This window comes from Cydia pomonella, chromosome 16 (genome assembly GCF_033807575.1).
Source record: "Cydia pomonella isolate Wapato2018A chromosome 16, ilCydPomo1, whole genome shotgun sequence".
Classification (NCBI taxonomy): Eukaryota; Metazoa; Arthropoda; class Insecta; order Lepidoptera; family Tortricidae; genus Cydia; species Cydia pomonella.
This window is the reverse complement of record NC_084718.1, coordinates 15,626,461-15,638,765: the sequence shown is the minus strand read 5'-3', so window position 1 is coordinate 15,638,765 and position 12,305 is coordinate 15,626,461. Positions and strand designations below refer to the sequence as shown.

At 37.5% G+C, this 12,305-nt stretch overlaps 1 protein-coding gene and 1 long non-coding RNA gene across 2 annotated transcripts; both read right to left on the bottom strand.

The window, feature by feature from the left end:
- Nucleotides 1-219: 219 nt before the first annotated feature.
- Nucleotides 220-1,059, bottom strand: LOC133526325 (uncharacterized). The gene is made up of 2 exons (XR_009800715.1): nucleotides 594-1,059; nucleotides 220-326 (listed from the first exon to the last, which is right to left on the bottom strand). It is a non-coding gene; the product is annotated as an uncharacterized LOC133526325 (long non-coding RNA).
- A 2,182-nt stretch (nucleotides 1,060-3,241) lies between these two features.
- LOC133526571 (uncharacterized) lies at nucleotides 3,242-12,204 on the bottom strand. The gene is made up of 7 exons (XM_061863251.1): nucleotides 11,855-12,204; nucleotides 11,534-11,683; nucleotides 10,889-11,027; nucleotides 9,900-10,060; nucleotides 9,079-9,153; nucleotides 8,651-8,825; nucleotides 3,242-7,615 (listed from the first exon to the last, which is right to left on the bottom strand). The coding sequence occupies exons 1-7, from the start codon at nucleotides 11,973-11,975 to the stop codon at nucleotides 5,986-5,988; spliced, it is 2,451 nt and encodes an 816-aa protein (XP_061719235.1). The 5' UTR covers nucleotides 11,976-12,204; the 3' UTR covers nucleotides 3,242-5,985.
- Between the last annotated feature and the right edge of the window lie 101 nt (nucleotides 12,205-12,305).

Below are 12,305 nucleotides of genomic sequence, written 5' to 3'. Positions count from 1 at the left end.
CTGTCAAAGATTTGATCAGCAATCTTGAGGTCTTTCTCTAGTAAATTCGTCGATTCGAAACCTGATTTCTTGACTTTCGCTCTATAGAAAAAATCTCGAACATAGGTATATAAATCTGTAACAATTTTTGCACAAAACCTAAAAAATATGAAAATGGCTTCTAAAAATGAGCAATTTTATTTTTGATCGAACTCATCGATTACTGTTTTGTTACTTACAACTTACAAAAAATTAAAATTCAAAAACATATCCGCGATCCCGGGCTGTCACAGCCAGTGTTGGCCGAACGTTAATTGCAACTGACCATTAATCATTACAAATTGAACCTTAGTTAGTTAGTGCTTCTGGGCATTTTCCGCAAATCGACAACCATTGTGCCTATTTTGCGTGAAACGAGGTAGCGCTACTCTAACCACCCCAGCTCCTCCACGAAGCCTAGCAAAGTTTTCAGGTTGCTAATTGCCTCTCCTAGTGTGCACGGAGTCCCTAGGTATTTGTTCCTGTATACTTCTACCTGTTTGCAGTCTAGGAGAATATGTCTTGTTGTTTCTTCTTCTTCCATGCTTGCTCTGCACATGGGGCGAAAATTGAACCTTACATTACATACCTCAATTGAACATTACAGTTTACGGTTCAATTTGTTTTGGTCAATGATCAATTGCATTACCATTTCTGCCAACACTGCTCACAGCCAACTCGCTCATGCTTACGCTTAATGAGACAAGGACCTGAACCCACGGGACTTTAACGACAAAATTTAACTAGCACACATTTTGACATCGCGCGATAGTAGGAGGCAACCAAAATAGACCCGCTGGTCTCATTGACAGTTTCGTGTGTAAAATTGTGCTAAATACAAAAGTAAATACCACGAACAATATTCAGGGGGAGAATGTGAATAACATTACACCCCTTTTTTGGTTAGTCGTGTAAAAATGTGGTGGGTTGGATTAGGAACATACTATTACGGTGACTACCCACTGCGGCACACGCCTACATTATACTTATACACTACGCATAACAACATTAGCAACTGGAGCTGCCCGGCCACGACTTCGCGCGGCGAACGGCGGCCATAAGTGGGAACGAAAGGTCGGATCGCTGTGTCTCGCTCCAACCTATGCTCGCCGCTCGCCGCTGCCGGCGCCGCGCGATGTCGTGGCCGGGGCGTAAGGGGCCACTCCATACTAGCGTCTTCTTAGCGTCGGCGTCTAGTCAGCGGTATGGAAAATGGTGTCGCCGCGCAGTTGCGCCAACGTTGCGTCGAGCAGCAGCCAGAGAGTTGACTTAACGCCGACGCTCCGGAGACGCTAGTGTGGGGTGGCTCTTAGTTACATTCGAAAACAATTGGTTACCGTATTCTCACGCCATAAAATACAAGTTGAAACGGGTCAATGTCACATACGGTTGTTATGCGTTATACGGCTGTTTATATACAATTTCTACGGAAAATTTACTTGTTTTCATTGCTTTTATTTTAATCTACTGTTATTTTTCTGGAAAATAAATATTACGTACAGTTTATTCATTAGACAAATTTTTTAATTAGAAACAGGTCTCTGTAAAAAATAAAGTTATTCAGAGAGTCGAAATATCACAAACAAAAACAATAAATTATAGCTGCAGTTTGGAAGGAAAATGTGGTAACGTTTAAAAATAATTAAACAACTATATCATATAAATAGTAACAGAACTTCTGAATGTTATCGTCATACATCGTTATCGCGGGAGCAAAAACAATCCTGTCAAAGAACACACGTAACAGAATGTATGTTTTGTATAAACGGAATATTCTGCCTACGCATTCTAAGCCTCTTAGATGTGCTTCATATCTGGCATGAAGTTTTCGTTTGAAAAGGTCAATCTAACGTCACTATGTAAAAGCATATGAGACTACGTGTCAACTTGAATAATAAGTTACTAATGTATTTAATTTTTATATCAATATTTACATCTTAAAGTATTTTATTTAGAATGACGCAATAGATGACCAATATTTTTCTATAATTTCTACTACTACATTTTGAACTCTAATATGTACCCATGTACATATTAACGTTTCTCGATAGAAGTGTCACCTCTGTTATTGTTTATTTGTCACGATCTTTCAGTCCTGTCAAATCGTTTTTACTCCCGCGATAACGATGTATGGTTATCGTAAATTGCTTAAATAAAATAGTCATGGCACGATAGTTAATTTATGAATGTCAACCCGTTTTCATCCATAGTACGATTCATACGATCTCTCAACAAGAATTTTAACCTTTACATCAAGACTTAAGGTTCAAATCACATTGTATTTTCGCTAAACTTATTGAACTTGATCACCGGTGGCCTGAAAAAGGGTTAAAGGTACTTTTAGGAACTTAACTTTACAGAGCCGTCATCAGGGCTACAATAGTTGAAATCTTAACCCAGTGATGGGCAAACTTTCTTCATGGAGTGCCAGAAAATAAAAGAATCCGAGGAGTCAATTATGTCGCAAGCCATATACTAATTATTTCGAAAGACAGACGGCTGGCCGGATGAAACCCTTGCGCGGGCCGGAGTTGGCCCGCGGGGCGTACTTTGCCCACCACTGGAAGACTTTGAAAGCCACACCTATAAACATAACGCGCCATCGTAAACCTTATTGGAATGCATGAAGGTCTATATTACATTGTAACCGTGCGCGTCAGTTGACGTCTTTAGCGGTCAAAGGGTTGTAGCGTCTCTCCTCTACGTAGGTAGGTCAACTGGTCATTCTCCGAGATCAAGTCCTCAATATCTCGGTGGTAATTTTTCAGCAAAGACGTTAAGTGCTGATTTAGACGGCACGCGAACTCGCTTGCGATTTTAGTTACATTGCGGACTATTTAGGTTTCAACCAATTCGGCCGACCGATCAAATGCCGCAATGTAATGAAACTCGCATGCGAGTTCTCGCACCGTGTGAATGAGCCCTAACTGACGTATGACTTATAGTACATATGGCGCTAATTTACTGCCCTAGTGCGGGAACTAGAACTATACGTGCGTATATTGGAAATGTAAAGGGCCATATGTACTGTAAAACGTTGTACAATACACGTGCGAAAAGGTAATTCTCGTGTCGATTTAATTTATTGCCACTCGTTGCGAATTTCCTACTTTTCACACTTGTATCGTAAAATACTATTGTAGCCTTTTACAATGCATCGTAATATATATATATATATATATATATATATATATATATATATATATATATATATATATATATATATATAAATGGAATGTATGATTTAAATAGTCAATTAAAAATAAAATTTCTTACACTTATTAATATTATGCATAGTTAAAATTAAAACATACAGGTAAATCTACTGAGTGCAGTCTTACATTTCAATATATAATCATGTCACTACATGTGATATGTAGGTAAGTCATATTAAATTCACGACAGGTTTTTCTGTGACTTGGCCAAAGTATTAGAATCAAAGGAATCTATGTCGATAATTTTACTCACACAGAACTATCACATAAAATTAGCTATTCAAAAAATTCGTAGTTTTCTGAAAATTTGATAACATTGTTATTTCACATTAGACGAAAACACAATTAATATTATCTTTCAAGATAAAGAATTTCCAATAATATCCATTCATTTTCCCACCCCGTATGACCGATCTTTAAGTTTATATGAAAAAAATAACAATATGGATATACGTATGGACATTTTGAGAAACTCGTACAAGTAGAAATTACATTAAGTTACTAATATCCAAAAAAATACGGCCGCACATCAATCGATATATCGACATAGTAAAGGGGGTGAATTTATTTATTATTTATTTATTATAAATAATAGTACCAAATCTCTCCAGAGTAGCGCTAGAGTAGCTAAGAACCTAGGCGTTATTGACGGAGTGAAGTGCGCTGTCTATGATTAGATTTTTTTCTCAAGTATTCTAGGTATTATAGCGCCACCTATTTATAGTTTTTGTCGGACACTTTTTGGTATATGGAGATTTTGTTCCTTGCCTCTACCTTCCATATGTCAGTTATTCGCGATTGTGAGCTTTTGCGTATAACTGTCAGGCCGATACCGTCCGGCGAACTGGTGTGGGCCCCTTTATACCCTAACTACCCTCATACTAATGGGCAAGAAAAGGAATGATATGTAAATTGATGAATCTTGTTAATATCTCTCGCGTCGAATATTACAGTACCTTCTAGTATTATGGTTGGCTTAATTTTACAAAGTTATTCTACAATATAAATTACATATCTTAATAAATAAGGATTTAGCGCTTATATATTCACATTATTACAAAATATCACATGTTCAAATAAAAATAATATATTATTATCTTATGTTTAAAAACAAACACCTAAAATGTAAAAAAAAAATATTTGCTAAACTTTCAATAACTGTCTACAAACATTTTACGTGAGGTACTCCATCATTCGAGCGAGAGGTGTAGTAACATTTCATTTCACCCGACTACAGTTAAACTAAGACCAAACAGAATTTGAAATAGAGGTGGATTGTCAAAGAAAATTTTGTAGCCACAGTAAATTTACTGCCATCTTTCGGCACATGATTAAAACTACTAGAACGCCATTTGACTTTGATCCTCATTCTTTCACTAATATGTGTTAAATTTGTTAAATATCAAAGAGTGGCGTTATCCAATAGATCAAAGCCAAAGTTCGTTTCGAGCGATGGCGCTACAACCTTTAGCCGATGCCCGGTAAGATGGCACCACTTTTTTTTATATTTAACAAATTTAACACATACTTATCAGTGAAGGAATAAAGATCAAAGTCAAATGGCGTCCTAAAAGTTTTAATCATGTGTCGAAAGATGGCAGTATATTTACTGTGGCTACAAAATTCTCCTTGACAATAACCCTCCATTTCAAATTCTTGTTGCTAAGACTAACGTAACTATTCATTATAGCCTTTGAGACAGTTACAATGCACGTGTACTTATTATTAGTAGATATGTATAGTTAAGTACGGCTTTAACTTAAATATTTGAGATCCATGTCACAAGTCATAAGCTATATCTGGAATATTTAGCAATAAATAAATAATATCAACTTGTATTAATTATAAGAATATAGCATGGCATAAATTACGGATTGCTGTCGGTAAAAAGGAATACTGCTATTTACTGAACCTCTTTTGAGAAAAATTAATGCTTGACTGCCTTTAAATCATTATAACCATATTTTAAAAACTTCATATTCTTAATCAAGGATGCTTATTTTTATTTCATTGTCTCTCGATAGAAGAAAGACTTCTATTAAACATATTTCAATAGAAATTGGATCACTCTTCATCCATCCGGCAAGTAGAAACAATTCAAATTATATGCAAATATATATATCCATTCATGCCAGCTTCTTACTTTTAGCGTTTTAAGAACAATTAATTATGTTTTAGAGGCCTATGACCTACAACTTTTATAAGAGAGCGAACATTTGAATCACAAACGTCATTTTGTCTCAACATGCAGTATAGTATGAATTTTCTGAAATGATTTTTTGGCCTCAACCGCTGAGCTGTTAAATAAAATGCATTGTTTTTTTTGTGGACCGCGGTGACTACCTAATTTCTCATATATGTGAGAAGGATCAAGCCCGTTTAAAAGGCAATTTTAGCGTTCTACACATATGGCTCAAATTTATGTAACAGCTTTTAATTACTTACGAATATTCTTACCTGTCGGACTACATTATCCAAACGTGTTATCGCCGAATGTTACATGAATTGAATGAAAGTAGAAAAAAAGAATGTTAAAATTGTATTTTAAATGGGCTTGATCCTTCTCAATAATGAAAAATTTTGTAGCCATAAAAAAAACATTGCCTTTTAACAGCCAAGGGTTTAAGGCTAAAAATCATCTCACATAATTCATACCATAACTATGATAGTCATCCATGGTATTAAGACCAAGTTTCTACGTCTACTTTAGACGTCGGTCGCTAATATCCAATAGTTTAACAAATTTGTTTACCTAAACATGTTTGAGATTCCCATAAGCAGCACAAGCATCCTTAAAGTTGGTCACGTTAAAAATAGCAAAATAATCGTCATGTATAAACCTAACAACATTCTCTATCGGACACAAATAAGTATTATACGTCTTCATATCGTCTATCGGGTCCGCTACTTTCATCACTATACTCTGCTTAGTTTTACAGAAACTTAATTTATTTGTTACATCTTCCCCGTTGTAAACAACCCTGAAGTAAAAATCTTGTGCTACCGCTTTCCTTTTAGTGAATTTGAATTCGTCGCGCAAATCTTTTTTTCTGTAAACTTCGAAGATCATTCTAGAAGCATAATGTACGTTGTAATGTTGATAATTAGTTAACCCAAGTGCTAAAATTAATGGTTGCAGTGTTTTGTCATGTCCTGAATATATGACAATTTTTGGTTTATTCTCTGAGATCATTCTTATCATGTTTTGCACTATATTGTGCATTAATCCATACGCTAAAAGCAAGCCTCGTTTTCTATTATGTATACTTTTGATTTCTTGTCTATAAGTCCATTCTAAATACGCGAATAATGACGTTATATGGTCTTTTCTTATACAAAATTCTTCTGTTATTTCTGGTGTGGGTTCTTTATATTCTTCATCAAAATCTGTATCCATACGAGCATCATTTGGAAAATTAAAGTCTGCGTCTAAATTCTTTTTAACAATGACTACATCGTCATATGCATCGGCATTATCCATATATCTCTGCTGATAGTATAATAGCTTCTCTCTTTCCATTTGGGCATCGAAATCTAAAGGAGCTTTTTGCTTATCTTTAGTATCGTAATATTTACCAATGATATCTCTAGCCTTTCTTCCTATTTCGTTATTGAAGTCTAACTGATTGTTGATGTAATCCAATTCCATGTTAAGAGTGTCTATATCTGCGTCTAATAAATTCCTTTTAGGCACGGTGTCTATATGACTTTTCAAGTTATTTCTTTTGTTGTCAGCTTTCTTCATATCCATATCCGTTTCAATATCTAGCAAATTCTTTCCAAATAAATCTTCACGGAACGTTTCATGCTCTTTAAAATTTCGTTTATATTTTTCTAATCTATCATCTTTGTTAAGAATCTCGTGGTTTTCAAGTATATTCCTTGTAGAAGTATTTTCACTACTGTTTTCTTGTATTTTTATATTTTGTATTACTTTTGAAGATTTACTGTTATCGCCATTAGTAGCCTCTCGTAAAATTCTCTCACCCTTCTGTTTTTTTACCCTTAGTTTAACTTTTTCTGATCTACGGCTATCCATGTTAAGAGTCTTTCGGTTTTGATTTTTCTTAATTTCTACGTTTGACTTATCGCTTTTAGATTTTCTATTATCCACGTTTACTTTCTTATATTCTAGCAACTTTTTGCCCGGCACAGTATCCTCTCGCAGCCTCCTATTTCTCTTCAAGCTGAACTTCAGTTTGTCAGGTTTCGTGACACACGGCAGCGACGCGTCGTGGCACATGTGCGCGAGCAGCCCGTCGCGGACCATGTCGGGCTCGGGGTGCTCCTGCGACTCGAAGAGGACGGTGGAGAGCTTGTTGACCAGCTCTTTTAGGGCCGGGTGGTTGTCCAGGCGGTGTTTTGCTTGGATGCTGATTTTTCTGGAATGTGTGGAAAATTGTTGTAACCAACGCGACTTCGATACAAAGAAAAGCTTTGGTATAAAATCCAGAATCCAAGTGTTTTTTGTCAAAATCTCTCAAAATTTGTATTCGATGTGAAGTTAGAGGGATAGAGGGGCTAACGGCATTTGTTGCAGTGAAAGAAATATCATATTTTTGGTTAAAGCGAGTCACTTTACACGGCAACAGCGCGAAACAAAATATAGAATTTCATCAGCAACAGTATATTTAAATTAAAAATCCCTTTGCAGCAGCAATCAACAGAACAAACAGAAGGCAACACTGTTACCCTCATTCTCTCCCGCCCGCCACTACTCAGGCCGACCCTGCTAGACTGCAACATTCTGTACAACTAGACACCTTATCCCAACGAACTTAAGTCTACTTTGTCTGTATTTACTTGATGAGCGCGTAGTGAGCGGTGTTGGCACACTCGCAGAAAAAGAAGGCGACGCTATTGCTATCTTGCTCCATCATCCACAAGAAACCGGGCCGTGCTATTCGATTATATACCTTATTGCAATCAGATAAAGTCTGCTACTAACGTGGTGTGCCGAATAAGCGCACTTAAGGAAACAGAAGGCGACGCTATGGCTCTCTTTCGCTCTAGCGAACCGAGCGCCGACTTTGGCGCCTGCTAAACATTGCACCCTGATAAACTGAAGCGTTCTGTACGATTATACACCTTATTGAAACGAGCTAAGGTACTGACCTGTTCAACGCGTGGTGAGCAGCACAAGCACACTTGTGGAAGCAAAAGGCGACGCTATAGCTGTAGCGAGCCGAGCGCCTGCTTGTATTGGCGTCTGCTAAGCATCGCACCCTGCTAGACTGAAGCATGCTGTATGATTATACACCTTATTGCAACGACCTAAGGTACTAACTTGTTAAGAGCGTGGTGTGCCGGCTACGCTACGACTCTCTCTCGCTCTAGCGAGCCCAGCCCACTAAGCCCAAGCCTGCGTGCTACACGATTTTACACCTTATTGAAACTAGCTAAAGTCTAGTACTAACTTGTTTAGAGCGTGGTGCGCAGCGCACGCACACTCGCGGAAGCAGAAGGCGACGCTATGGCTCTCTCTCGCTCTAGCGAGCCGAGCGCCCGCATTGGAGCCCGCCAAGCCCCAGGCGAGTCCCGCTAGAGATTGGAACGTTCGTCGGTATCGTGTGCTGTACATTATAACGTCTCCTGAAATTAATCAAAACTCATCAAAACTGTACTGTAAAAAGTTATAGATTTGTGAAATAGAGAGGTTTAATGTTTTTCTTCGAACATACATAATTCTTTAGTCGTTGAGCCAATTTTTCAGTATAAAAAGGCGGCAATTATGAATATATTTCCCATACAAATTTTTAAATTATACATTAGCGACGTATTGGTTTGCTAGACTATACACTTATTGAGTAGTTATTGCGATCTCCTGTAACATAACTGGACTCACCATTCTCACGTTTTCCCGTCGGATCTGCATTATCTAATCCAAGTTTTTCTCCATAAGCCTCTTTCAGAATATTACCTGAAAATATGATAAAAAAATAATTTAAGGTAAGGTTAGGTTAGGTAAGGTAAGAATTTGTTATTGTACCTACCTAGTGATAAGTTTATTGTTGTAGTGATGGTTAAGTATTTTAAGTAGCCTAAGTGTGTCTTCGGATATTATGTGCGGTCTCCAAAGCATGTTGTAGAGAGCAGATTAACGATTTACATTTTTCTTAACTTTCATGTGAAATTTTGCCAACCAAAAATTATCTTTAAGTTTAAGAAAGCAATTACGATTTTCTTTGCTTACGCGATATCGTGCCAGTGAGATAATTATCAAGTAGGAAATGGTTTGACACTGTGAAGAAGTCGGTTCGCGGCAGTCTTCAGTACCTACAGCCATACATACTTAGACATACTGCTTTCTCATGCTATGTGACGATGAACACAATGTACTATTAGGATCAATGCCTATAAGCACATAAAATGAAGATCCACTATCAGCACGAGGGGCACGAGGGAGCGAGAGCATCTGCAGCAGCCTGCGCAGCGTGAGTTTTTCCAGCGCGTAGCACGGGGCGTCAACAGGAAACCATAGCCTTTATGACCACTTCAATATAAACATGCTATATTCGCTATAAGCAAGTAGTGAACGAGAAAGTCAAAGAAGACATATGTATGTAGTATCTAGTTTAGTCTCTCCCGGTCCCGACACAATACATGTGAAGAAATTTTTGATATCTAGTTAGGCTTGTATAGTTATTCTAGTTGGTTGCTACACACCCACGGTCAGCATCTGCAACAATCCCCGCGGCGTCAGCTGTCCGAGCGCACAGCGCGTGGCGGCGCGCGGCGGCAGCGCGGGGAAGTTGTGGAACGGGCCCGGCCCTGCGACCCACCAAGCCCGGCCGACGGAGCTCGTGTTCGACACCCATTCTTCGTAGCTACACAAAATTACGTCTATAAATAGGCGAGGACGTCGTCACGAGGTACTATTAGGAGGCGTCCATTATTTTGCGTGAGGTGTTTTTGAGAATTTCAATCTTTGCCTAGACCCCAAATTATGTTAATTAAGACTGTAGTTCATTAATCATTATTCATATTTTGTAGATGTAGAACCATAAAATAAGCAAGAAATCTAACTATCACTGCAAAGGGCTAATGAATACACAAACATTAAGACACAGTAATCATAATTACAAAAATTTTTTTAATCATTTTCAACTTATGTCTTCAACAGTGGCGATGGTGGTGGAGTGACAAGGGTATTTTGTCTCCCCCATGCAGATGTGTAAGAGGTCCATGGTCACCATGTCTTGTAACAACTAGCATTCCCTGCAGAAGCCCTACCAACACGGTTGATATGTTGCCATAAAGGTGGCGACTGACTTGTAACATTTCGGTGTAATGTAACGTGATACAACCCGAGCATTACAACAGTCAGTGCAGCGAGCCGAGCCGCTCGACGCGAGCACCGCGTGCTCCACTCGGCTGTCGGTTTTTACGCGAATCCCTTTGAGTGTTACAAAGGTGGCAACTGACTTGTAACGATCGTCGTGAACGATACATTACAAGCAAATGTTACAAGTCAGTCGCCACCTTAAGGTAGCACTTACCTCTTCAACAGTGGCAATGGTGGTGGAGTGTCACAGGGTTTGTCTCCCCCATGCAGATGTGTAAGGGGTCCATGGTCAACATGAGTCGTCATGACTAGCACTCCCTGTAGAGGCCATACCAACACGGTTGATATGTTGCCATAAGGTAGCACTTACGTCTTCAACAGTGGTGATGGTGGTGGAGTATCACAAGGTAGTTTGTCTCCCCCATGCAGATGTGTAAGGGGTCCACGGTCACCATGTCTCGTCACAACTAGCACTCCCTGTAGAAGCCATGTATCACTGTCCACCACAGCTAGAATACCAATATAGTTTGATACTATAGAGTAATATTGCCATGATATGATTGCATCATTAAATGTGTACTCAACCTTCCATCTTGGAAAATAAAAAATACTTTATGGATGAGCAGCAGGCAATAAGTTTATACACAGATTATTTTATTAAACCTTAACAGTTCTGAAGAGATTAAAAAAATAATGGTACAACTAACACATGCCATATCCATCAGAATATAGTAACTTATAATTATTTATAATTTTGGTTATATACATAACCTTGGCTCCTGACCGATTTTGACAAATTTGATTAATTGAAATAAAATCAAAATTCCTACAACTCAAAAACGATGTATGTCACTTGAAGATATAATCAAACAAAACGAAATTTGCAAATATATATGTGGAAATTGACAATTTCAGAAATTTGAGACTGGATACTATTGTAAATATTTATTTATAAAGTAACTAACTAGTTCGATATACTGCATTTTACTGTTTGATATCTGTATTTGACTAGTACCTTCAGCACCCCTCACAATACTGTCTGGTGGATTACATGAGCGTAGATATATCTTCCTATACTTGATATCACTTTTGGATATGTATTCATTCTGCACAATCTTCTTGATCACTGTTGCATCTTCTCCAACTGATATGTATTTGTACATTACTAGAAAAATGAATCATTGAGTTTAGTGTAGCCTTTCTAAGTTGAATAAAAGCATAAAAAATAACAAGAGTTTCATACACTGTAGTAAAAAGCTGTAGTAATTAATTGTATATATCTTTATTAAGATTATATTACGGATATAATAAATATTTGTGTATTAAAATTACCCACCTGTTATTAAAAAACAGATCCATATACTCATCCCAACATAGCAGTAAAATGCTCTGTGGTGAAACGAAAATTTCATGATTTCAGCAATCATTTTACTTTTGTTTGCAATTGTAAGCGGCATACTTTATTTTAAGACCATTCTTATCAGATAAAATCCATTCTAGAGTTAATTACGAACGCTTAATTTATTTTTGTGAATAACATTTGATAGCTACGCCTACACAAAAAGTTCAATTCAACTGAATTCATGTTTACTTGAAGTCTAACGCCAGAATACTGAACTACATTAAATAAATACATAAATTAACCAATTTCCACGAATATTGCCTTCGTACGCAATCTCAATTTTCAGATTTTGGCGATATTGCCAAAGGAGAAGGAAAGGACTACAGATTATAATCAAAAGTATCACAAAACTAATGTGACAGCTGTCAGGTACAATAAAGGATGT

What these genes read in the sequence shown, in the direction of transcription:
- LOC133526571 (XM_061863251.1), bottom strand. Translation starts at nt 11,975, where the DNA reads ATGCCGCTTACAATTGCAAACAAAAGTAAAATGATTGCTGAAATCATG. An exon ending in CCATCACCACTGTTGAAGAC is followed by an intron (nt 10,061 to 10,888) that starts GTAAGTGCTACC and finishes AATTTTGTGTAG; the next exon opens with CTACGAAGAATGGGTGTCGA. An exon ending in GCGCACCACGCTCTAAACAA is followed by an intron (nt 7,616 to 8,650) that starts GTTAGTACTAGA and finishes CACACATTCCAG; the next exon opens with AAAAATCAGCATCCAAGCAA.